This window comes from Rhamphochromis sp. 'chilingali' (genome assembly GCF_963969265.1).
Source record: "Rhamphochromis sp. 'chilingali' genome assembly, chromosome: 6".
NCBI classification, from domain to species: domain Eukaryota; kingdom Metazoa; phylum Chordata; class Actinopteri; order Cichliformes; family Cichlidae; genus Rhamphochromis; species Rhamphochromis sp. 'chilingali'.
This window is the reverse complement of record NC_137933.1, coordinates 5,851,971-5,873,831: the sequence shown is the minus strand read 5'-3', so window position 1 is coordinate 5,873,831 and position 21,861 is coordinate 5,851,971. Positions and strand designations below refer to the sequence as shown.

The 21,861-nt window shown below is 41.8% G+C and overlaps 1 protein-coding gene across 1 annotated transcript in view; it reads right to left on the bottom strand.

Annotated features, from left to right (window-relative positions):
* The window catches only part of adamtsl5 (ADAMTS like 5), a 62,905-nt gene that overhangs the window by 17,343 nt on the left and 23,701 nt on the right, over positions 1-21,861 (bottom strand). The window contains exons 2-7 of the mRNA XM_080884544.1: positions 19,927-20,002; positions 4,740-4,912; positions 4,487-4,547; positions 3,978-4,083; positions 2,630-2,757; positions 411-534 (exon numbers count right to left, since the gene is read on the bottom strand). Of these exons, the coding sequence (XP_080740670.1) occupies positions 411-534; positions 2,630-2,757; positions 3,978-4,083; positions 4,487-4,547; positions 4,740-4,912; positions 19,927-20,002 (668 nt within the window). The remainder of the gene's footprint in view (positions 1-410; positions 535-2,629; positions 2,758-3,977; positions 4,084-4,486; positions 4,548-4,739; positions 4,913-19,926; positions 20,003-21,861) is intronic.

The window sequence follows — 21,861 nt, the reverse complement described above, 5'->3', positions numbered from 1 at the left end:
TGCAGTCATAGCCCACATTATCCTCTCGAGTACAAGTGCTGATGAAGGTAGAACATGATGTGGTGGCACCGAGCCAGAATGGCCCAAAGAACTTTGTGTTCTTCCTCCTCTTTCCTGAATCAACTGTAATTTTGTAGCTGTTGTTAGCTCGATTCCTCCTGGAAGGCAGCCAACTGCTTTTATTTGGTAAACGTGTTGCCATGGTTAATGTTCACTTCATCAGGGAACAGTTCCCTGAGCTTGAATGACTAATAGCATTTGGGTAGGAAAACACAAAGGGGGGACTGGAAATATCCCCACGCTGTGTTGGCATGTCAGTCCTTATTACTCTCTGTGTGTGTGTGTGTGTGTGTGTGTGTGTGTGTGTGTGTGTGTGTGTGTGTGTGTGTGTGTGTGTGTGTGTGTCCTACCTGCCTCCAGACTGTTGCTCTGGTACACACTCTTGTGGTGTAGGCAGGTGGCGTTGTGTCCGCCACACACCATGCAGGCATCCACCTGCTGCTTTGAGCCTAAGATGAAGTCACAGCCAGGTTTCTGTGATAAACACAGACAAACGCTTTGAGAAGGACAGTTTGCTTTGACTTAATGTCGCTCCTGTTTTTCCTAACAGCGTGCATTTTCTGCTGAGAAGTAACCTTTCTTTTGGCCTTTTCTTTGCCATGTAGTCACCTCCAGCTACTGCCGGGCCTCAGCTCTCTTCACTCTTCCTTTCTTTCTCGTATTTGCTTCTCTCTGTCATTTGCTTGCTCTTACAAACATTTACTTTGTGGAAAAACTGTACCCCAGGGCCTCAACAGGGCAGAGTGGGTTGGAGTCGTCTCTGTAAATGCCAGAGTAAAGAGCAGCGAAGACGAGCAGGATGTTTTATGGTGTGTGAAGAATCTGTTGCTAGAAAGACAACAGTGGCTGCGCTCTTCTGTGGTCTCCATTTCTGCTGTACAACCCAATCAAAGAGGTTCCCACACTAGAGATCAATAATCTGGAGAACCTATTTAATTAAAAACACATGATCTGTTTGTACAGAAGAAGACATGGATGCTGTGACATTTAGGCATGAAAGCAGATTGACAAATTGAATGGTTGAAGTTGTTGCTGAGCAGCTCTTCTAAAGTCTAGAACTGATACGGTCAGTTCACTGTTTGGTCGTTCAACAGGAAATGAACAATCAGAATCAGTAATTTAATCATTTATGTCATCCAAAGGATGACAGCTTTCCCACTGGTAACCTCCACAGCTGAAGAGAAAACTATTATTTTTCTTAAAGTCAAAACTAATCAAGTATCAAAATCTGCAGTTTCTCAAGTGGCCACTTGAGGCAGGCGAAAACAAACCAGCCAATCCCGATGGACTCTCCATTCCAGCCAAAGACAATAAACCCACTTTGGGGTTGGATCAGGAGGGCATCCAGGGTAAAATCAAACATGTGGTGCTGCCTGCTGTGGCTAGGGAGCAGCTAAAACTGCTTCTTGCATCTGCTTCTTGTTTCAGGCCCAGGGCAGCTCTGACCTGGGCCAGCACAAGTCTGTGGCCCATAAATCCTCTTATATGTGCCACACACAACATGTGAGCATGCTCACACACAAATACACACGTATGCACATGCAGCATATGTAAACAGACACAAATTAATCCTTTGTGGGCTGTGTAAAAATAGCTTCAGCAGTGAGCGTCCTCCCTTGCAGCAGATGTGTCTGCTGAGTGTTATGTATGCATGTCCCAACAGCACACGGGCTCCAGGACCCATGAGACACACGTTTGTTTCCTACCCAGTCCCCATCCGTGTGAGGGTAGGAGAGGTGAGAAGGGGACAGGCTAGATGTGGGATTGTGGAGAGCTCAGCAGAGCCATAATGCTAACTGAAGGCTGCAGTCTACACTGATGAGAGAACTGTGGTCCAAACGCACAGCATGGAGTTCACTTCTCCAGAGAGCTCCAGTGAGACTGGTCAACATCACTTATGCCTCAACAGAGTGGAGCTGAAGGCACAAGAGACTCGGGCCAGTTTTCTTTTGACATCGCCGTCATTTGAAAGCTTGGATGAGTTTTTAAGGATTTCTGTTTCCAGAAGTACAGCGCCTGTTCATTTTTTCCATAGACATGTGACTGAGTGCCGGAGCACCTCAGATGACTGAATGGACACGTAACTCTCTTCAAATAATATTTATTTGATAGAAAAGTGAAATTATTTGTTTTTTAGTAGAAAAGGAACAAAAATTAACCGTAACTCTCAATTTGGCACAAAGCATCCACATATAAAATCAAATTACTGTATAATGACTTTAAAACATGTAAATAGTTTAACTTTTAGACTATAGTGTGGTGAGAAAATATCCTGATTTTTGCATTCCTGGTATAGACCGGACGTGACATCTGCAGTCCAGTCACAGGTGTGAAAATCAAGTGCCCATATTAGGAATATCCCCTCTCCGTGACATCATACTGACCCAAGAGCAGGAAAAAATACCTGAAACAGACTGACCTTCGTATCTGAATCCTCGGCCATGTTCAACATAAGCATCTGGCATTGCTTATGACAGAAAACAAGGAAATCCATAATAGGTCTGCTTTAAATCTTCTATGCGGTAAACATAGGAAACACTGACACACACACAGACCGGGTACCACTCACCAGGCAGCGTCCGTTCACACACACTGCTCCTGAGTCCTTGTCGCAGGCTGTGCCGTCAAGCACTCGGCCAAAGTTGAAGTAGAAGTTGTGACCCAAGGCCAAGCAGCTGAGTTCACAGGGGTTAGAGCCTGGCAGAGAAGATATTCAGTCAGTGGCTCATTATAATATTATGGGAAAATAGGTGAAGCAAAGAGGCAGCGGGGGAGGTGACTGAACAGCAAAAACAACCAGAACATGGAGAAAGAGAGCAAACTGAACGAACAGCAACAAAGTCCTGGGATTTAACTTCCAGTAGGCCACAGCAGGATGTGCGAGCTACACGGCTGCCACAAACACACAAACTACACCTGCGTACAGCTGCTGAGCTTTTTTATTGTTTAGCTACAGTCTGTATGGGCCTTAAAAAACACAGTCTCTGCACATCCACGAGCTATACATCTGAGTCCCTGGAAAACAGAAAAAAGCGCTGTTTTATATGCTCATCAAGGCTCTGAATGTTATTGGGGAACACTTTTTAAATTCATCTCCAGACATTTTGCTGTAGTTTGTTATATTCTACACAGATTAAGCCCAAAAGACACATTAGGATAGACTTTTCAGCTCACTGTGGATTTTTGATACGCACTAACTTGTTTGATGGGTTTTATTGAAGATTTGTGGTTTGTTATGTATGATTAACAAAGAAGGGAACATATTGACACAGTCAAACTGTGGGAAACTGACTTCCTTTTGCGCCCAAATGATGAGTCCCCTTACAGTAAACCATTTCATTTTACAGTCGTGGTTTAAATTCAGTGTTAGGACCGAGCAGGCTGCTTATGGTGTTAGTGTGGTGCCATCTGTCCCATCACGATGCCCACAAGTAGTAGAAAAACTGTATTTCAAATATATCTGGTCTAAAAGCCACGAGTGCCCAGGAATTGCTTTATTGGTGTGCAGGGTTTTTTGTGTTTTCTAGTTTTAAAACGTGCTTCTGAAGACAACATAGAAAAAAGTCTCTCTTTCAATCCATGTTAGATATCACTCTTCTCCTCAGAGGCCTGTAGATCGAATAGGAACGTTCGCTGGCTTTCAAGGAAGCATCTTTTGAAAGAAAACCATTTTTCCTTCAATCTGGTGATTAAATGATGCCTGCAGAGAGTAAACTGTGGGCTTAGAAAATTTTCATACATATATAAAAACCACACATTGCATAAATGAGCCATCTGTCTCAGCATTCATATGGTGACTCTATAACAAGCCACGTGGGACTAGTTACATCCAAAACTGATCTCTTCACTGCACAACAAAAACAACAACATATACTGAAGAAGTCTTAAGTAGGAAGAGGGTGAATCATCTCACTGACCTCCATGAAAGGTGGTCCATCTGAAGGAGTTGCCAGCCACCAGCGGCCTGTCATTAAAGGCAGCACACTGCATCTCTCGGAAATCCTCCGAGCCAGGGGGACAGTCCTGCACACACACAGACACACAGCATCAACACCCTGACGTCCTGGAGGATGAACCTTTGTTACGACCATGCCATACAATATAGGCTTCACATCGAAGGAACCGTCTACCTGATTTTGAACTCTCTCAGTGAAACCGTGTTGATTGCTACACTGTAACAATTACTCTGCATACAGAGACACATTATTGCTTTATCATGAAGCGCAAACAGTGGCAGGACCGCCGCCGCGGTGCAGACGCAGGTTAAACTGTCAGTGAAATTCCAGATCACACCCTGAAAGTCGCTGATCGTTATACCCTGGACATTCCTTCACGAGCAAACATTAGCCATTGCTCTACAGTGTTTGCATAAAATGTGTGCGTATTTTTTTTAAATAAAGACCAAAAGCCTTTTTGTTGAAAGGACCTTGGTGTTGCAGATCTTGTACTGTCTGGGATCTCCTGCACATGGTCCACCCACTGGATTCCTGGGACACAGAAATAAAAGAGATGTATAGGATTAGGTAAGAGAACAGTAGGAAACACTGTGGCTTAAAAATGTTAAAATATAAATTTCATATCCCTTCAAAAATATCTATGAAGGTTTTTCTGAAAAAAAAAGTCTGACTGAAACGTCGCATAAAATTTTGAAAACTGTCCGTATTTTCTCCCGTGCTAACCTTGTGATGCAGGTGCGTGACCTCACAGATGCTCCGCCCCCACAGGTGCGTGAGCACACAGACCAGCCGCTCCATGTTGCCCACTCATTTCTGAAGTGCAGCTGCCTCCGTGTGCGAGCTGGACGCACCGACGAATCGTTGCTGTTAGGACCCCACGCCGAAATCCAAGAGGGCTGGAAAAAAAGCATAAAACAGAGAGACAATTACAAAGACAACTTTAAGAACAGGTAACACAAACATGGGAGCATGAGAGCAGGACACTGGGAGAAGATCAGGTAGACACCAAATGAGTGTACACGCTGAAACCTTTTATCAAATGTAGATGGAGTATTTGTATTGGAAGCATTAGGTTTCTATCATATCTCTCTGCAGTTATTTAGGTCACAAGAGTCACAGTAACAGATGCTAGTGTTGCAGTAACACATGTTGCAACCTATGTATATATTCTGTGGTAGGGCTGTTCGATATAACGATATATATCGGATGATGATATAAAAACATCTATCGTTTCATTTTACGCTATTGTTTGTTTCGTGGTGTATTAAAGTTCTCTCTTTCTCTTATATTTAATATAACCACACTACAGGCGCCTGTTTTTATGCGTCGTGGTTAACAACAACCATGGTAACAGCATCGCGTGTCCGCTTGTTTATGTTCCACATAAACCTTTCACAATAAAGCTCAAGATCCTGTTGAGACTTTTCAAAATAAACTGAATCACGTGAAAGAGCAGATTATTTACGGATGAGAAGTAAAAAGGAGCCGCCAGGTGCTAAAAAATAGTCCTTAGACTCAAACGTTAGAACAGGCTTTTCCCCGCAGCACGCCGTGTAATAAATATTCACAAAGAAAACAGCGGCCGTTACAACTTATGTCTAAAAATGTATCGTTTCATGCATTGGTTAAAACACTCTACTCCAGGTACACGACGCCCAGCTGGAAACACTTCCCGCAATACGAGCTGCCCGAGATTCACAGAATTTACAGAAAATGTTACATTTTTGTGATTTATATCGTTATCGGGACGATAGAAATCTTATATAGGGATATGAGATTTTGGTCATATCGCACAGCCCTATTCTGTGGTTATAACCAGAGATTTTTCTTTAGTTCACAGTATCTGCAAAGAAGTTTAACTATAGTTGTGGCACTAATCTACAGGCACAGGCATTCTTTATCTATGCATTGGCTGTTTAGAGCTTTGTGTGCTATTTTCTTCCATGACATGCTTCTTTCATTCTAAAAATGCTCCATTTACACATGTAGTCTTAGTCTGAGCGTTTATGCAAACGTCAATGTCAATGAATATTTATTATCAGAAACTGTTGGTGCCCAGAGGTTGAACACTGACTTTCCTAGCCACAAACACGTTTCCATCCTATTTTTATTCCTCTGTGACTGGCTCACAATCATCTTGATCCATGTGCTACTGTGTTATGTTTTTTTAATATGATCTTTCTTTGAACAATGTTTAAGTTCTTACTGAGAGATTGAAAGTGCAGAAACAACACGACTCCCTGCTCTGTTGTTACTGTGCTCTGCTCTGCAATCACTCTGCACTCATGTCCTGCATGTTCAAAGCTGTTAGGTGGCAACTGGCCACTGTCAGCAACTCCGAGTCATTTGTGTCGTGCATAAGGGAGAAAGCAGAGAATGATGAAATATCGTTTGTGGGAGGGAAAATCCTGGAGCCAGATAAATCTATTTAAAGAGCAGACGTATGAAGAACAACAGTCAACCTTGTGAGCCTGGTGGATCAGGATCAGCGGAACAATAAAAGTGATTAGAGAAACCTCAGTGCTGCTCCTCAAACACATTCCACAGTTTCTGCCCTGGAGGACGACTGAAACTGGCAGCATTCCCACTGGTTGCTCATACTGCACACACACGTTTAACTCTTTACACACATGCAACAGCTGCAGCAGACTCGCTGTCATGGATGGCTGAAGCCACAGACAGCAAGTACACAAAACATGTCAGACGGAAAGTTGGTTACATGTATTTAAACTGATTCATATCTACAATATTTAAACAACACTGAAGATTACATTTGAAATAAATCCAAAAGAGGCAGCATGTGCACTGAGAGAGACAAGCTGAAGAAAAATGATTTCAAACAGTTATCTAATAAAGACTTTATGCCAGCATGCCGACGATTTGTCACGTCCTGAGGCGTTCCATGGGAAAGCTAAAGGTAACCTTCCGCGTCCCCATGACACGTGCCCGATTGTGGATGGAATCCAATAGAAGGATGCTGCTGGCGGTAGCTCACGTTCCAGCCATGTATTCCAGCCCTAACCCTAACCTCATGCCTAACCTTGTGTGTTTTCCAAAGCAATTCATGATGAGAAAGTAAAATAAATGTACATTGTAGATTCAGTCCAAATGGTTCTCATGTTTCCTTCTGTTTCAAACGCATAACATAGGAACGTGTTGGGGGGCTGAAAGCGTAACATACCGACGATTTGTCACATGGCATCAGATGTTACGCGTTTGGAGTGAGAACGTGTTGCTTATGCATGAGTATGTTTCTTAGTAAAAGCATCATATAGATTTAAATCAAATATTAATTTAATGATCTGGCTCTAATTTAACAGTTGCACCAGGTTATGTGGCAAACAAGATGATTATTACAACCTCAGCGTGCTACTCTTCACTGTCATAACATTTTAAATGGTGTCAGTATTGCAACAAAACAACACATTTACTGAGTTTTACTGCAACAACAACAAAAATGGATGTTCACAAATGAAACAGAAAACTCTTTGTATGCAGCTGATGTTGCACCACGTCTGTGTCGGTTCATCCAGGTCCTGGTTTAAGTTTAAGGAGCAAGAAATCCAACAGACTTCTTTAGGTTCCGTGAAGACGTTTCACCTCTCATCCAAAAGGGAGTCTTCTTCACTTCTAAAACCAAAGAGTGGCAATGTGATGAGGCTCATGATTAATCTGAACTAGGTTTTAAATACTGCGGACATTTGGTTTACGTGACAAAAAGAAAACAATAATGGATTGACCTCCCCAGAGCTTGAACCTCAAGCAAAGAAGATCTTTCGACTGTCCTTCAAGAAGCCTGGTGAAGAAACAAGAAGAAAGCCTGCCTACACCAGTGCAGGCTGTGTTGAAGAACAAAGCTTTCCTGCTCATGAGAAAATGTCAAACTCTGGTTTGGCTGTTATTAAGATAAACTTTAGTGGAAAAAGGAGCCAGGCTACTAAACAAAGGCTGATACGTGTGTAAACCAAGATCACTGATGTTAATTCAATTATAGTCTATAATGTTTGTTTAAAATAATACTGACATTATTTCCTAGTTTTAGTTATGTAACTAAATGAAAAAATAAATCATCTACTGTCACGGCTAGCAGGGCAAGCCGTGTGAGTTTTAATAGAGGACCCAAGATGCAGGCAGCTTCAGATGCAAGTGAGCTTTATTAATAAGGATGGACACACAAACCGGAATGTAGCAGGCACAAAACAAAACCTAAGAGAAACCTAAACTGGGAAAACTAACACAACTAACCTGAAACCAGAACAACCGCAGGGAGACTCGGGGAAGCAACAAAGAGGAACCAGCAACAGGCAGGAGAACACACAGGGCTTTAATACTCACAGGACTAATTATGGGATGGGAGAGAGGAGGGGAACACACCTGGGAGAAATCAGGGCTAACGAGACAGACATAAAGCTGAGAACACTCACATGTGACAGAGACCTTCAGAATAAAACAGGAAACTCACAGACACAGAACCAGACAAGGCATTGAACTTAACAGACAGATTCACGAGCAGACAGTGTGACACCATGGACAGACAGAAGGAACACAGAGAAGTGGGAGCAAGTAGGCTCAGAACAGAAACCTAACAAATGACAAACCTTACCGAAAGACATAACCAGAATAAACAAGAACATAGAACAATATAAGGAAACACAAAACACTGAGTTGTCAGACTCAGGATCATAACATCTACAAGCTGAGTTGTAATTAATATTAGCAAGAAAGGTTCAATTCGATCCAATTTTATTTATATAGCGCCAAATCACAACAACAGTCGCCTCAAGGTGCTTTATACTGTAAGGTCAACCCTACAATAATACATACAGAGAAAAACCCCAGCTCTCTGGGCTAACACCATCACTGCTTCCTTGACTACAGTAGCTTCCTGGGCTAACACCATCACTGCTTCCTTGACTACAGTAGCTCCCTGGGCTAACACCATCACTGCTTCCTTGGCTACAGCAGCTCCCTGGGCTTACAATTCAATTTACAAGTCACCCTAGCTTTACTGTACGGAAGGCGTCCCTCAGTGTTCAATTCTAGGCCCCCTGTTATTTTCACTTTATGTAAATGACCTGCCCAATGTGTGCAAAAATGATTATGTATGTTGATGATACGGTAATTTTTACACAAGCCAAAACTGCTGATGATGCTTTCATTGGCATTACATGATCTACAAAAATGGCAGAATGCCTGTGCCTTAATGTTAAAAAGACCATATCGATGTTTTTTAGTAAACCTATAACAACCGTGGCTGCAGTAAAAGTTCGCCTGGGTGCACAAGAACTAATTAATGTTGAGGAATTTAAGTATTTGGGAGTGCTACTAGACTTTTAAATTATCCTTTAAAAACACGTTAAAAAAATAGTGAAAACTGTAAATGTTAATATACAGAACTTTAGACATATCCACACATCATTTACAGACACGGCAGCGATTACATTCCTGCACTCTATGATACTGGCTCATATTGAATACTGTATTACTATATGAGCTTTGCTGCTATTGGGCCAATCGAAGTGTGCTACAAAAGAGCATTGAAAATATTAGATAAAAAAACCCTTTTTCATATCACCATTGTTAAATTTTAGATAAATACAAGTTTCTAAATTTTACTAATTTCAAATTATTCAAATCTGCCTGTCTAGTATACAAAGTTGTACATGGTCTGACGCCTCCACCAATGAGTGATTTTTATTAAACAAAAGTCTAGCAGTGTTGCCGGGTCTCGACTGACTCGAGCCACTGTGAGAGGTGATTGTGAACTGACATTTAGACGGAGCACCTGTTCACAGATGCTCTGTCATATCAGGGAGTGAGCTTCTGGAATAGTCTTCCACTGTCGGTGAGGGAAAGTCTCCCCATGTTTAAGAGTCACTTAAAAGGGCAGCTGAGGGACACAAACATGTGACCATGTTTAATAATCATGCTTTATATTGGACGTGAAAAAGAGTTAGTGTATTACAAAAAGGGAAACAACTATTAGTGTAATGGGTCAGTGCAATATCAGGACAGTCAGGGCATGTGCAATACTGGGGTTTGTGCAATATAATTGATGTGTTTCCGTTATTGTTCTCTATATTGTCCTCTGTGTCCACTCTTCTTGTCATTGTCTGTTCTAATATAATGTGATCACTGTTTTTGTCCTTGTCACATGATCTGTAAATAGTGTCTCTGTATGTTTTTACTAACATGTGTGTAACACCAACCTGCCAGAGGGTCTACAGATGGAAATTAGCCAAAGGCTATAATCTGGCATATTTACATCTGTTTAAATGTTCATTAATATGTTGCCCCGCTTTCTAAATAAAATAGATAAAAATAAAATAAGAAGCAGTCAGTGAATCATGGGAAGCAGCCTAAGCCTATTTCAGCATGTCAAAAGGTGGATTCAGGGTCACCTGATCCACCTCTATCAAAAAGGTTTATCCGAACTCCCATTCTACCTTTAAATGACGCAGGATGGCCTGCATTATGAGAGCAAAGTGCTCTGTTGGGGTGATACGGTACTGTGAGGTCTTTAAGACTCGATAGGGACGGATTATTCAGGACCTTGTATGAGAGGATTTTAAACTTAATTCTGGGTTTAACAGGGAGCCAGTAGCAGGTTAGGTCTGCACTGTAAATATGTTGACAGAAATATAAAAACAAAGTTAGAGGATATAATGAGCTGAAAACAATGCAACCCTTCAAAATGAACAACAGATCAGCAGTGACTGTGAAAACTGCTTCATGTAGCTGCACAGTCAGGAGATAAACTGTGATTTAGCCATTTCATGTTTCCTGACTGCAGTACATGACGAACAGTTTCACCTTGGGGTTACATCAATCCTGTTTTTCAAAGTGTGACAGCCACTTTACAAAAGATAAAATTCATCATGTAAGAACTGTTATTAAAAGCCGTCTGAATCCCCCGAGCTCAACATTAAATGGTTTTTGGTATCCATAAATCAACATGTTAAAACTCCCACATCTAAAACTTCAAAACAAATCCTCTGTACTTTGAACGTCTGGCATTTACGTGTGTGGAGAAAAAGCGACAAAGTGTCTCATAATAAAAAAAAAAAAATGGTTAGATGCAAACACACCCTCATACAACGTTACACACAAAGCTGAGAGTGACCTTTGCTATAACTGTCCAGCATTACTATGGCAGGGTCACCTGAGGTCACTGTCATTAGCATCAGCGCCAGCCAAATTAGCCTTGATAACAGCTGTCAATGGGTCGGACTAGCTTTCTAATTAACTAAGTTGACCTATGACCTTTACAATGTCCCCATCTCTCCTCCACCATTCACACCAAACAGAGAAAAAAGTGTCTTCTTTGCACAAAGCAAACTGCATAAAGAAAGAGAGACGGAGTAAAGAGTCTACGTCTCTCTAGCCAGCGTGCAGGTAAACTGCCACAGTGTAACGTTGTTCGACTGTTCGCCTGTCTGACCTGGCATAACTGTTTCCATTCTGTAAGCTGGATGGACAAAGGGTCTTTTCTCCAGGGTCGATACACACTCATATAGAGGGGAGTCTGATGTGTCATTTGTATAAAATATACCTGCAAAGAATGACACTTGTGCTCCAAATAAAGCAGGAAAGCATTAATGTAATTAAGATAATTACTGTAGTTTGTGGTCAGATCAAAAGGAAGACATTATTCCTGATTCAGTGTTTTAATCTGTGTAAAGTTGTGTAAAAGTTGAAGCTCTCTAGTTAAAAATGTGAGTTTTGTGCCCGAGAAACAAATCCTAATCTGCAAATTTAACATGCAGCTTTGGGAGTCAGGGGTGAAGATTTGAACTATTCTGTTGTTCAAGTCTCAGGTAAATATTTCAAGCATCTGATCTGTGTGATTATAGAGTTGATGTTGTTATGTTAGTATATTTGTCCACAGTTTTCCTCCTTTTCTTTTTTTGGTTTTTTTTGGCCTGTCCCGTTTGGCTCTTTTGCCATCAGAATTGTTGTCTAAAGGCAAAGAAAGATGCCCAACGGATTTACTTTACCAAATTGACCATCCCAGCCTTGCCGTAATGGTCCATTTGATTCACCTTTTATTGTTTATTTTATTTTCACTTACTGAATACGGGACAGACTTGACTGGGGGAAAGAAGGGGAGAAAGAAAGAGGGAAAGAAAAACAGCTGAGAAGAGGGACGGGGGAGAAGGGCAAAAGACAAAAACCAACAGAACGGGCAGAGGAAAAAAATGCATATATCGATCACCTGGGTCACCTGCTGAGAAAGAAAAAAGAAAACAAGCAGAAGAAAACGAGAGTAATAGAATAAACAACATCACAATGATATATGGGAATATGACAGTAAATACTAAATATTAAACATTATTGTGCAGCACATAAGATCAACAGAACACAGTGTGCTTTGAGGTAGGAGCCAAAAAGGGTGTAGTTTGTGGGTGTGATCACCCGTGTGTACACCTGTGAGCATGGACGCGCTTGTTTTTTGTTTTTTAAAAGGTTCCTTCATGTAATGATCTGCTAGAGGGTGTGGGGGGGCCACAGCCCCGTCCTCCAGGGCATGAAGCAGGTATGGAGGAGATCAAAACTCCAGACATCCAGAGGCCCCCAGAACACAAGAGACCAAGGAAGACCAACAGAGGGGCAGCCGCGCCACTGTCCCAGAAAGAGCTGAGGAGAGTCCCAGATGAGGGCTCACTCAGCAGCCGCGGAGCAGAAGCCAGGGGGAGTTGCAGTGACGCGCCCGTGAGCTCCGCCGGCAGCCAGCTGTGCCTGAGTGACCGAGCCCCAGGCCGAGAGGCCGGGGGCACCCCACCTCCGAAGTGGCCCGAGCGAGCCCCAGGCTCCAGGCCCCGATAAGCGGCCGCCAAGGAGTGAGCCGGTGTGTACCTGGACGCCCATCCCCGGACACAAAGAACCACCAACGCACCGATGTCTGAGGGAGTCCGCCACTGGCAGGGGAAGTGGTGGTAGGGGGAGATAGGCCTCCAAACCTTGGAGGGCCTGAGATGTCCCCAGAGAGGTGGCGCCTGACACCCAACCTGACATATAGACACAGACATACAGGCACACACAGATACAAACATCCATTCCCACCCTCATGCTCTCATATGCACTTACTCCACACTCAACCAACGTGGAAACAGACATAAAGAGACGCTGTACACACGATCACACTCCCCAAGCGTACTCTACGAACCGGGTCTAGGTACCCTTGCCCCTGGAGGGGGGAACTGCACCCAGACCCAGGTGGTGTTACCCTTTTCCCTGCGGTGGGGGGAGGCAGACCGCCCCGACTCCGCAGCAGCAGGAAGGCCCCACACTCCAGACCGCAGTCGGACGGCCAACTCCCCCTCCTCACAGTTTTCCTCCTTTTATTTCATTTGCACTTTGTAATTTTTTTTATCAGTCATGAATTCATTTAACAGTTTCGGTGTTAAGAGACGAATGATTGTTTTTTGTGGTGATGAATGCAATTTTTTTTTTTATTAATCACTAAATATCGGTAGCAGTTGTAAGCATATGATTTCACGTAGCATAGATGTTTTTGATAATTATGAGAGCTGCAGTATCTAGAAACACTTAAAGACACGTAAACAACCTGCAGATACTGGCGTCCACACAGCTGGGGGCGCTGCAGTAAGGCTTACACAGTAACTGAAATGGCTGTTTCTTTGCAGCCATAAACCAAAGTTCCCAGTGAGAACAAAGAAACGCAGAAGCATCACAGCCCTATAAAAGTGAAGCAATAACATCTGTACATGCTGTTCTCTGAATCCAAGGGGAAATACACCAAGCCTGTGGCGGGGTTACACCATGTCCAAGTCTGGTGTATTTCATGTTCTGTTTTTGCCGTGGCCACCCGAGACGCTGCCAGCACAGCTGCAACAATGACCGAGAGCAAAAGATGTTTCAGCAGTGTAAACAACTCTGAAACAAGGATTGAAAATAATGTGTTACTAGTCTTTTTGAAATGACACAACTGTAACACGAAAATGAAGAATGAAGAATGGATCCATTGGTCTGTTTCAGGTGTCACAGCAGCTGGGAGGGGGGGGCAGTGTCTGAGTGTGGTTATTCCAGTCAGCCCTCGGGGAAGGTTGGATGGTTGTCTGCTTGACCTCAAGACAAATAGCGATGAAAGATGCGGTAAGATGGGAAAAGGTGGCATAGCAGCGACAAACACAACAGAATAGGAGACAATGAGGATGCTGGCTTGGAGCAGCGCTCCTCTGCTCAAGACAAAATCCCATCAGAGGACAAACACCCTGCAAGAAAAAGCCAATCTGCTCAATCGCTGTGACTAGTCTATGGTCTGTGATTGGTTTATTATCTAAATGAGCTGGATTTTCCTCTTTGGGACCTGAAAGTTGGGATTTTTCTTCCTCACAAATGGCCTTAATCACAATATTTAACTCTGAACTGTAAGAAAAAGAAGGCATGAAGACAGGATAACGTGGGGGCGGCTTTGGGATATGGCTTTAGGCGCTGGCAGGTTTCACATGCAAATAAAACACGATGCCATTTGTTAAAACACTCTCTTCCATTCTTGCAAAACTCAACACATACGTCATCCAACTTTCAGTGAATTCCTTAAAATCTGTGGGAATACAGGGCTCTAGACTGACTTTTTGCCACAGTTGCACTGGTGCACCTAAATTTTTTTTCTTAGGCGCACCAGCACAAAAGTTAGGCGCACCCAAATTTTTCAACCGCATCGCTTAACACTGTAGTTTTACCTGTGCACTTTTTTGGGGGGGAAATTTCTGTCTATACAGACAATATTGATTTGTAAATGATTAACTAACAATCTTGTGCTTGTACAAAGTGCTTTGTCTACAATATTGCCAAAGAGTGCCAATGTTAAACGTAATCATCACATCGGTCTCCTCTGACGACCTGTTTGCTGCTGCCTGCCGCTGAAAGGCAGTGGGGACACTTGGGCAGTGCATTTATGACGACATATAATGTGTTCTCTGGACACACTGTGCTTTTTCAGTGCTCAGAGGTTAATGGGTTCATGTCAGAGCTGGCTATGAATGTCAGACGGATCAGGCCTTAACAAAAAAGTTATCAATCGTTCTTTTCATCTTTTCTCATTACCCACAGCTACATCCACCTCTCAGGCCTAGGCTGCTCACCAGGGCTGGGTATCATCACTGATTTCTATAATCCATTCGATTCGATTCACAAAGTCCCAATTCGATTCAATTTTGCCTCAGAGAGTCAGAAATATTATAATTCTGATCATTGATCAGCACTGACACTTGTGAGACTTTATCAGAGATGTGAACATCACAGCAGAGGCCTTTGTGTCAAAGTAACGGAGGATAAAACTCAGAAAAACATGAAGCAGATTTTCCTGGCCTGGCTTTTTATAGCAGATAAACTTAAAAATATTCTGCATTTTGCATAATTTTAAAAAGTTTAAATGTCTTCAGTATTGAACAGCAGAAATCAGTCTTTCTTGTCCGACGTGGTTAAGTAAACAAAACAAAACAAAAAAAACAGCGGTCGACAGCGCCGTAAACAACGGTAGACTGATGGGTAATAAGCGAATGAATAATGCAGAAAACAGATTTGAGATGGGAAACTGTTCTTGAAGTAAACAGAGAGAGAGAAAGAGAGAGAGAGCTGTGCATGAAGTGTGATTTTTATCGTGGTGGAAGCAAAACAGCAAAAGTAAGAGGGAATTAATGGTGATGTTTATCAAATGTGAAGCGTGGTTTGCTGCTGGTTCAGTGAATTTTGGTCGTGTACCTGCTCTCATTTACTGTTTGGTGGTTGTTGAAATAGTTTTATGAGCTTTAACCTGAGATTCTGGTGTTTCTGGTAAAATAAGTTTATATTTAAATGTCGATTCAGGATTTAATGAATCGATATCGCTTTATTCAAGCTACTCACCTCTCTCTATCCGCCTGCACTTTCAAACGTACACACGAAGGACTACGGGAATATCTGGACCATGACCAATCAGAGAGGCCCCGCCCCTGACTGTCTCTGATTGATTTAGACCACGATAGGGGCATAATGTGTGTCTTTTAGAGTTGCGGAGGTTTTTTTTGTTTGTTTGTTTGGTTTTTTTTGTTACTCAAAAAGTTGGTCGCACCGGTGCGACCTAAGATTTTTTTTTTAGTTGCACCATTGAAAAATTTGGTCGCATTTGCGACTAAATTGGTCGCACTCTAGAGCCCTGGAATACAATTTATGGAGCGCTATAACAGGAAAATTGTCATAGTAAGATCAAAGATATTTAAAATACACCAAAAAATATAAATATTATAATGATTTTTCATTAATAAGGAGAATACCAACAGTATACATCAGTGGGTGATTCAATAACAAGTAACAGAGAAAATAAATCACCAGTAGTGCCATTTTGTTTAACTTTTAGCATCTCCTAGGTCACTCTTTCATTTTTTACAGCACACTTATTAACCATTGATTTACTGATCAATGTCTCCATTCTTGATTCATGTGTCTCATTACCATCAAGCTGTCTCCTCTGGGGCTTAAACATTAGGTCAATGTAGAATTGGTACAAAAACTCCTTCAGTTTCTACTAGAGCATGAGCGAGTTGTTATTTTTTTAACAGCCATCTTGAAACTGAAGTCGGGGTTGTAGCTGCTTTTAATGACAGGTGTCTCAAACTAGGCAGCTACAGCTGATCGGTGTTGGTGCTTTCTGGAAGATATTATTACAAATAATCCATCCTGCTGCAAGGTAGAGTTGTTGGTTAGCGTACTAACCAAGCTTGCTACCTTGAGCTGAGCTAATATGTTAGCCCTCCAGCCTCTGGCCACTCCAAAACACAATCTGTCCAAAGCTATGAAGAGTTTAAAACTAATGTGTGACCTTTTCATCAAGGTCGCTATGTTTATCTTTTATATACAGTCTATAATTAGCACCAGAACATTTGTTGGCTTGAGAGCGAGCGATTTTTGTTAGCTGTTAGCAGCTATACAAAAAAAGTGAATTCTTAGCTAAACTATGGAGGTGTCCAAATTCGTAGACTCCGCCAAATATGGTCGACAAATGCGTCCTCATTTTCCCCAGAATATCCCAGAATTCATTGTACGGCCCAGCCAATTCCAGTTTCCAATAATGGCGGACGCTACTTAGTTGTTACTCTTATTACTCTTTCACTTTTAAGATATTTTCAGGCGAGAATGTAGCTGTGTAAAGTTCAAATATCTGCTTGGTTTATCACAATGTCACATATTTGCAAAAGTGCTCCGACATTTTAGGAGACGTCTGTTACCCACCAGCTCGATATCTCGCCGGGAGCTCGAGGGTCACTAGAGCCGCTGAGAATGGCAAACTCCCGACACATGGTTTTCAGACCCCCACAGTCTTTCGCTACTCAGGTTAAACGTGATATATAAGTCACTTAATAACTTAAAAATGTTATTGTTTGTTTTTATTTCAATGTTTTATTTGTTCCTGAGTAAATCGGTTTGGCTGAGATTAAAGTTCTAGTTTTCACACAGCTAAATAAACATCAAACAGAAAACTGATTAAACAGAAGTGTGAGATGGTCGAGAGTTTACTCCTGTGTCCTGTTATATTTTAGATAGAAAGGAGCAGACAGCTAAACTCCACCGAGACAGCTGGTGACGCAAATCTGAAGGCTGGACCGTCCAATTTCACAGCCGCTCACTTCTGGCCTACCCGGCCCACGTGGACCGCTAAGGCCGGGTCCTCAGGAGGATACAGCCTATGAATTTGAACACCCCTTAAGCAGTGGCGGAGCGGTGGGGTGGGGTGGCTTGCTGGGCTTAAGCCCGGGTCGTTTTTTAAGAAGCCTGGGGTCTTTTGGAGTGTAATTTTTTCATAGTTAGATGCCTGGCTGACAACTGTATAAAACAAAAACTACACACAGTATTCGAAGCACATAGTGCACACTTTGGGAATTTATGACTGTGCGTAAATCCCCCCTAATATTGGTATGATCCGAGCTCAGACACTGAGCGAGGGGGCGGGGGGAGCTGCTGTCTGCGAGTGCGCTGTTGGAGAAGCGCAGGGAGGCAGACAGAGGAGAACTGACGTTTGACCAGGTACCAAAGCAAATCATTCGTACTGTACAAATAATGTAAATATGACGGTGAATCACAAAAGATTGATATCAAACTGATCACTTGACCCATATTACGTTACTTTCTCTTCACGTGAATCAACAAACGGCGAAATGAAAAGCGGAACAACAACAATGCTGTTTCTTTAGAGAGTCTCAGCTTACATGTGTGTTTATTTCATATTTTCAGTTGTTTCCCTCCACGGCTAAATAAATCGGTTTCAGTAATGCACTGATATACAAGAATGGACATAAGGAGCTTCTTTCAAAGAAAAAGCTCAGGTAGATGTTATTTTATATATTATGCTTTGTATGTTGTTCAGTATATTTCTATGCAAAACAAGAGGAACTTCAACACACAGCAGTACATTCACAGCTGAAACCAGATATTTACATACACTTTATGGAAAACACAAGAACATGTTTTTACTGTACAACATAAATTTAGAGTAAACTTGTTTTGTTTTGGATAAATAAATATTGAAATATCTTTTGAATTAGTTAAATGTCAGAATAAAGAGAGACAGAGCTTCTATTTTTTATCACTTTCGTCAAATTTAGGGTTACATGTACACTAAGTTTATTGTTCATTAATAAGAAAACTGCAGACGATTCCATTCTGAGCTGAAGAAGCTTCTGATTGGTTAGTAGAGTCCATGTGAGTAAACTGGTGGCACAGCTGTGGATGCATATAAGGCAAAACACAGAGCCTGTTTCTGTGACATGGGAAAATTAAGAGATGTCAACCAAAACACCAGAAAAAGAATTGTGGAGCTCCATAAGTGTGGCTCAGTTTGAATACAATTTGGTGCCATTTGAAATTAAGAAATACAGACAGTTTCTCTCTTTACTCTTAAAGTTAACAAATATGTTTTTATATTTATCAATCTAAAAAAAATAAACATTTAGTCTGATTTGATGTTACAATTAAAAAAGTGTTTTTATCTGAAGAGTATTTAAACATCTGGTTTCAACTGTATATTTGATGATGTTGTTGTTTGAGAGAGAGAGAGAGAGAGAGAGGAACAGAGAGGGAGAGAGAGGAACAGAGAGGGAGAGAGAGAACAAGAGCAGGTGAGACACACATGTTAGTCAAATGGTTGTTTACCAAAAGTATCACCGTTAGGTTTGTTATTTTTCAGATTCTATATTTATTGAGTTTTGCAGGCTTGTTTGCACAACACGGCTAAATAATTATATAAACGTTTCTGAATCTAAATAGTGGACTTTGGTAGAATTAAAAAAATAAGTGTAGTGCAGGTCTATGATGATTTTTAGTGCTACTATCATCTAGTTCTGATTACGATTCTGTTTTGGTTAAATCCTAAGTAGTCCTGATTTTGAACTGTTGTAGTCCTGTTTTAATTCCGGATCAGTTCTGGGTCTGGTTGAATTGGGGTTTAGTCCTCGTGTCTTGATACAGCCCGACTTTGTTCTGCCTTGCTGCTTAATTATAAAAATAGTTTAAGGTGTCCTGCATATGTGAAATATATATATTTTTTCTTATATGAAGTCATTCTTTCTTTTGAACAAAACTCAAAACAGAGCCTATTAATCCCCCCCCCCATCCCACATGCATACTACCCTTTAGGGCTAAGCCCCAGGTGTATCAAATGTCTGCCTCCGCCTCTGCCCTTAAGACTGATGATTTGACTGAAAAGCTAATGTTTCAGTGTATCTGCTGTTTGCCACTACATCATAAAAGTATGAAAATGAAAACGATGGTTAATCCCAGCCTCAGTTTGGTTAAGCTTAAGAACCAAACTCATGACAACTCAGTACAGCTTAGGAAGCTTCCACAGAGTCACGTCATTTAAAAAGGAGCCTTGGCTGACGAGCTTGTGCTGATGTGGGTGGGTTGGGCTTACGCTCTGCGGGGAGGACAGGGACACGGGAAGGACCAGCAGCAGGACAAAGGTCAGGGCCTGGCAAAGAGTCAGCTTCCTAGAGACAAAGAGAGAAACAAACCCCGTCAGTCGCTTGGTGACGTCGCCCTTTGCTGTTTCACACATCAGATACACATGAATGAAGAGCTGCAGAAGTAAAGATGTACATGTTGTTGCAAACATGTTTGAGCAGGAGACAGAGAAGACAAAAGAGGATAGAGGAAGAAAAGGCACTGCTGACACTTCAAACAGACGAGGTCTTTAGGTCAGTGATAATATACACAAATAAGCTGCCATACTACCCTGAACCCCTGAGGGCAGCAGCCAAGGTCAGGAATGTCCCCCGATTCAGTAAGTATCATTCGTTCCCCCCACCCTACTCCCCCAACTCACCCCCACAGTATCATATTAACTCCCACAGATTCTGAGAGGTGGTGACTGCCCGCCTTACTGTCCCACCACTCCCCTCGCCTTACCTCCCACTCAGCTGCTGACCTTTAGCATCAAATAATCCACATGAAACCTTTTCTTTTCTCTGCTGGTATCAACTCACTGTACATTCAATTTTAGCCTTAACAGATAATTTTGTTGATGATGGATTTCTTGAATATATGAGGTACTAATAAGGCTGAACTAAATATGTTCAGATGACCTGTTTGCTTGAATAGATCAAGTCTTTCTGAAGGTGGCAAGTCGTAATTCAAGAATTGGAGCTGACCAAGTTAGAATTCAGACAAAGATGGTGACAGAACTGACATTGATGCTTGTTTTTTGTAGTTTCTTTTTTGCAGTCTTTGATCATTTTATTTGGCACAGATACAAACATTTTGTTTTTTAAACCCTTTTATCTCACACTGTCTGACTTTGTCTGACTCAGTCGTCAGTACAGCAACCTGCTCAAGCATGAAGGTACACTGTTTGACAAAACTGTACTGACTCAAAGTCGACTTATGTACTTTTCTGGATTATTCAACCATATCCCCCAGCCTGTCTTCATCCACTTTAAGCACTTTTAGGACTTCTAAGAATTACATCTTGAACTTAATTCGACATAAACAAGAGCAACAGTGACATCCTTTTAGGGTGAAAATAAGTAAATTGGAATTTATTTCAGATTGTTTCTAAATTGTAATGTAATATTAACGTGAAATGTAATATTTGAACCCAGGATTTCCACTAGAGATTATTTTAATCTTCTGAATGATTTTGTAATGAACAACCCACAGATGTGAAATGTAGTGACCAGATGTGCAAAGCTTGATCAGACTTACATTTAGTAAATGACGCTGACCTTACAAATCTGAAAATGACAGGTTTAACCACTGAATAAATGAATATATTTTTAATTCAAAAGCAATTCTAGGTAACTGCAGTAACACCACTGTGAGGCGGTGAGATTCTACCAGATAAAGTCTCTGTTGAGCTTCACGGTGACTGTGTTTTCTGCCTCATCTCTTTCCTTACCTCCAGGTTAAACTCAACAATGACACATCCATCCTCTGATTCACCAAAGGATGACTGCTTTCTTCTGAGAAGTCTCAGTGATTCTGGGAAAAGCTCTTTGATTGCTTCCTTGCGCTGCTTTGTAGACAGTCACAGTGTGTCATACTTTTGAGTGTTTTGTGATGGAACATTTTTATTTTCATTAAGACAAGTCGACAAAATAAAAATGCCAGACAGATTTCATTTGTGAACGGCAACTCAATATCCTCCATTTCTTTACTTGTGCCCTCTCCCCCCACATCTCAGCTCATCTAGCTCTCTCCCCTGATCATAAACACTGAGCTGCTCTAAAGCTTTTGGAGTTGGCTGTTGGCTCAGTCCCAGGTCAGTAGGTTGCCCTGTCCAATTAAACGATACACATCTCGCTACATCTCCCTCACACTTGGCTGGGCAGCCCTTCCCTTCGGAGACTCG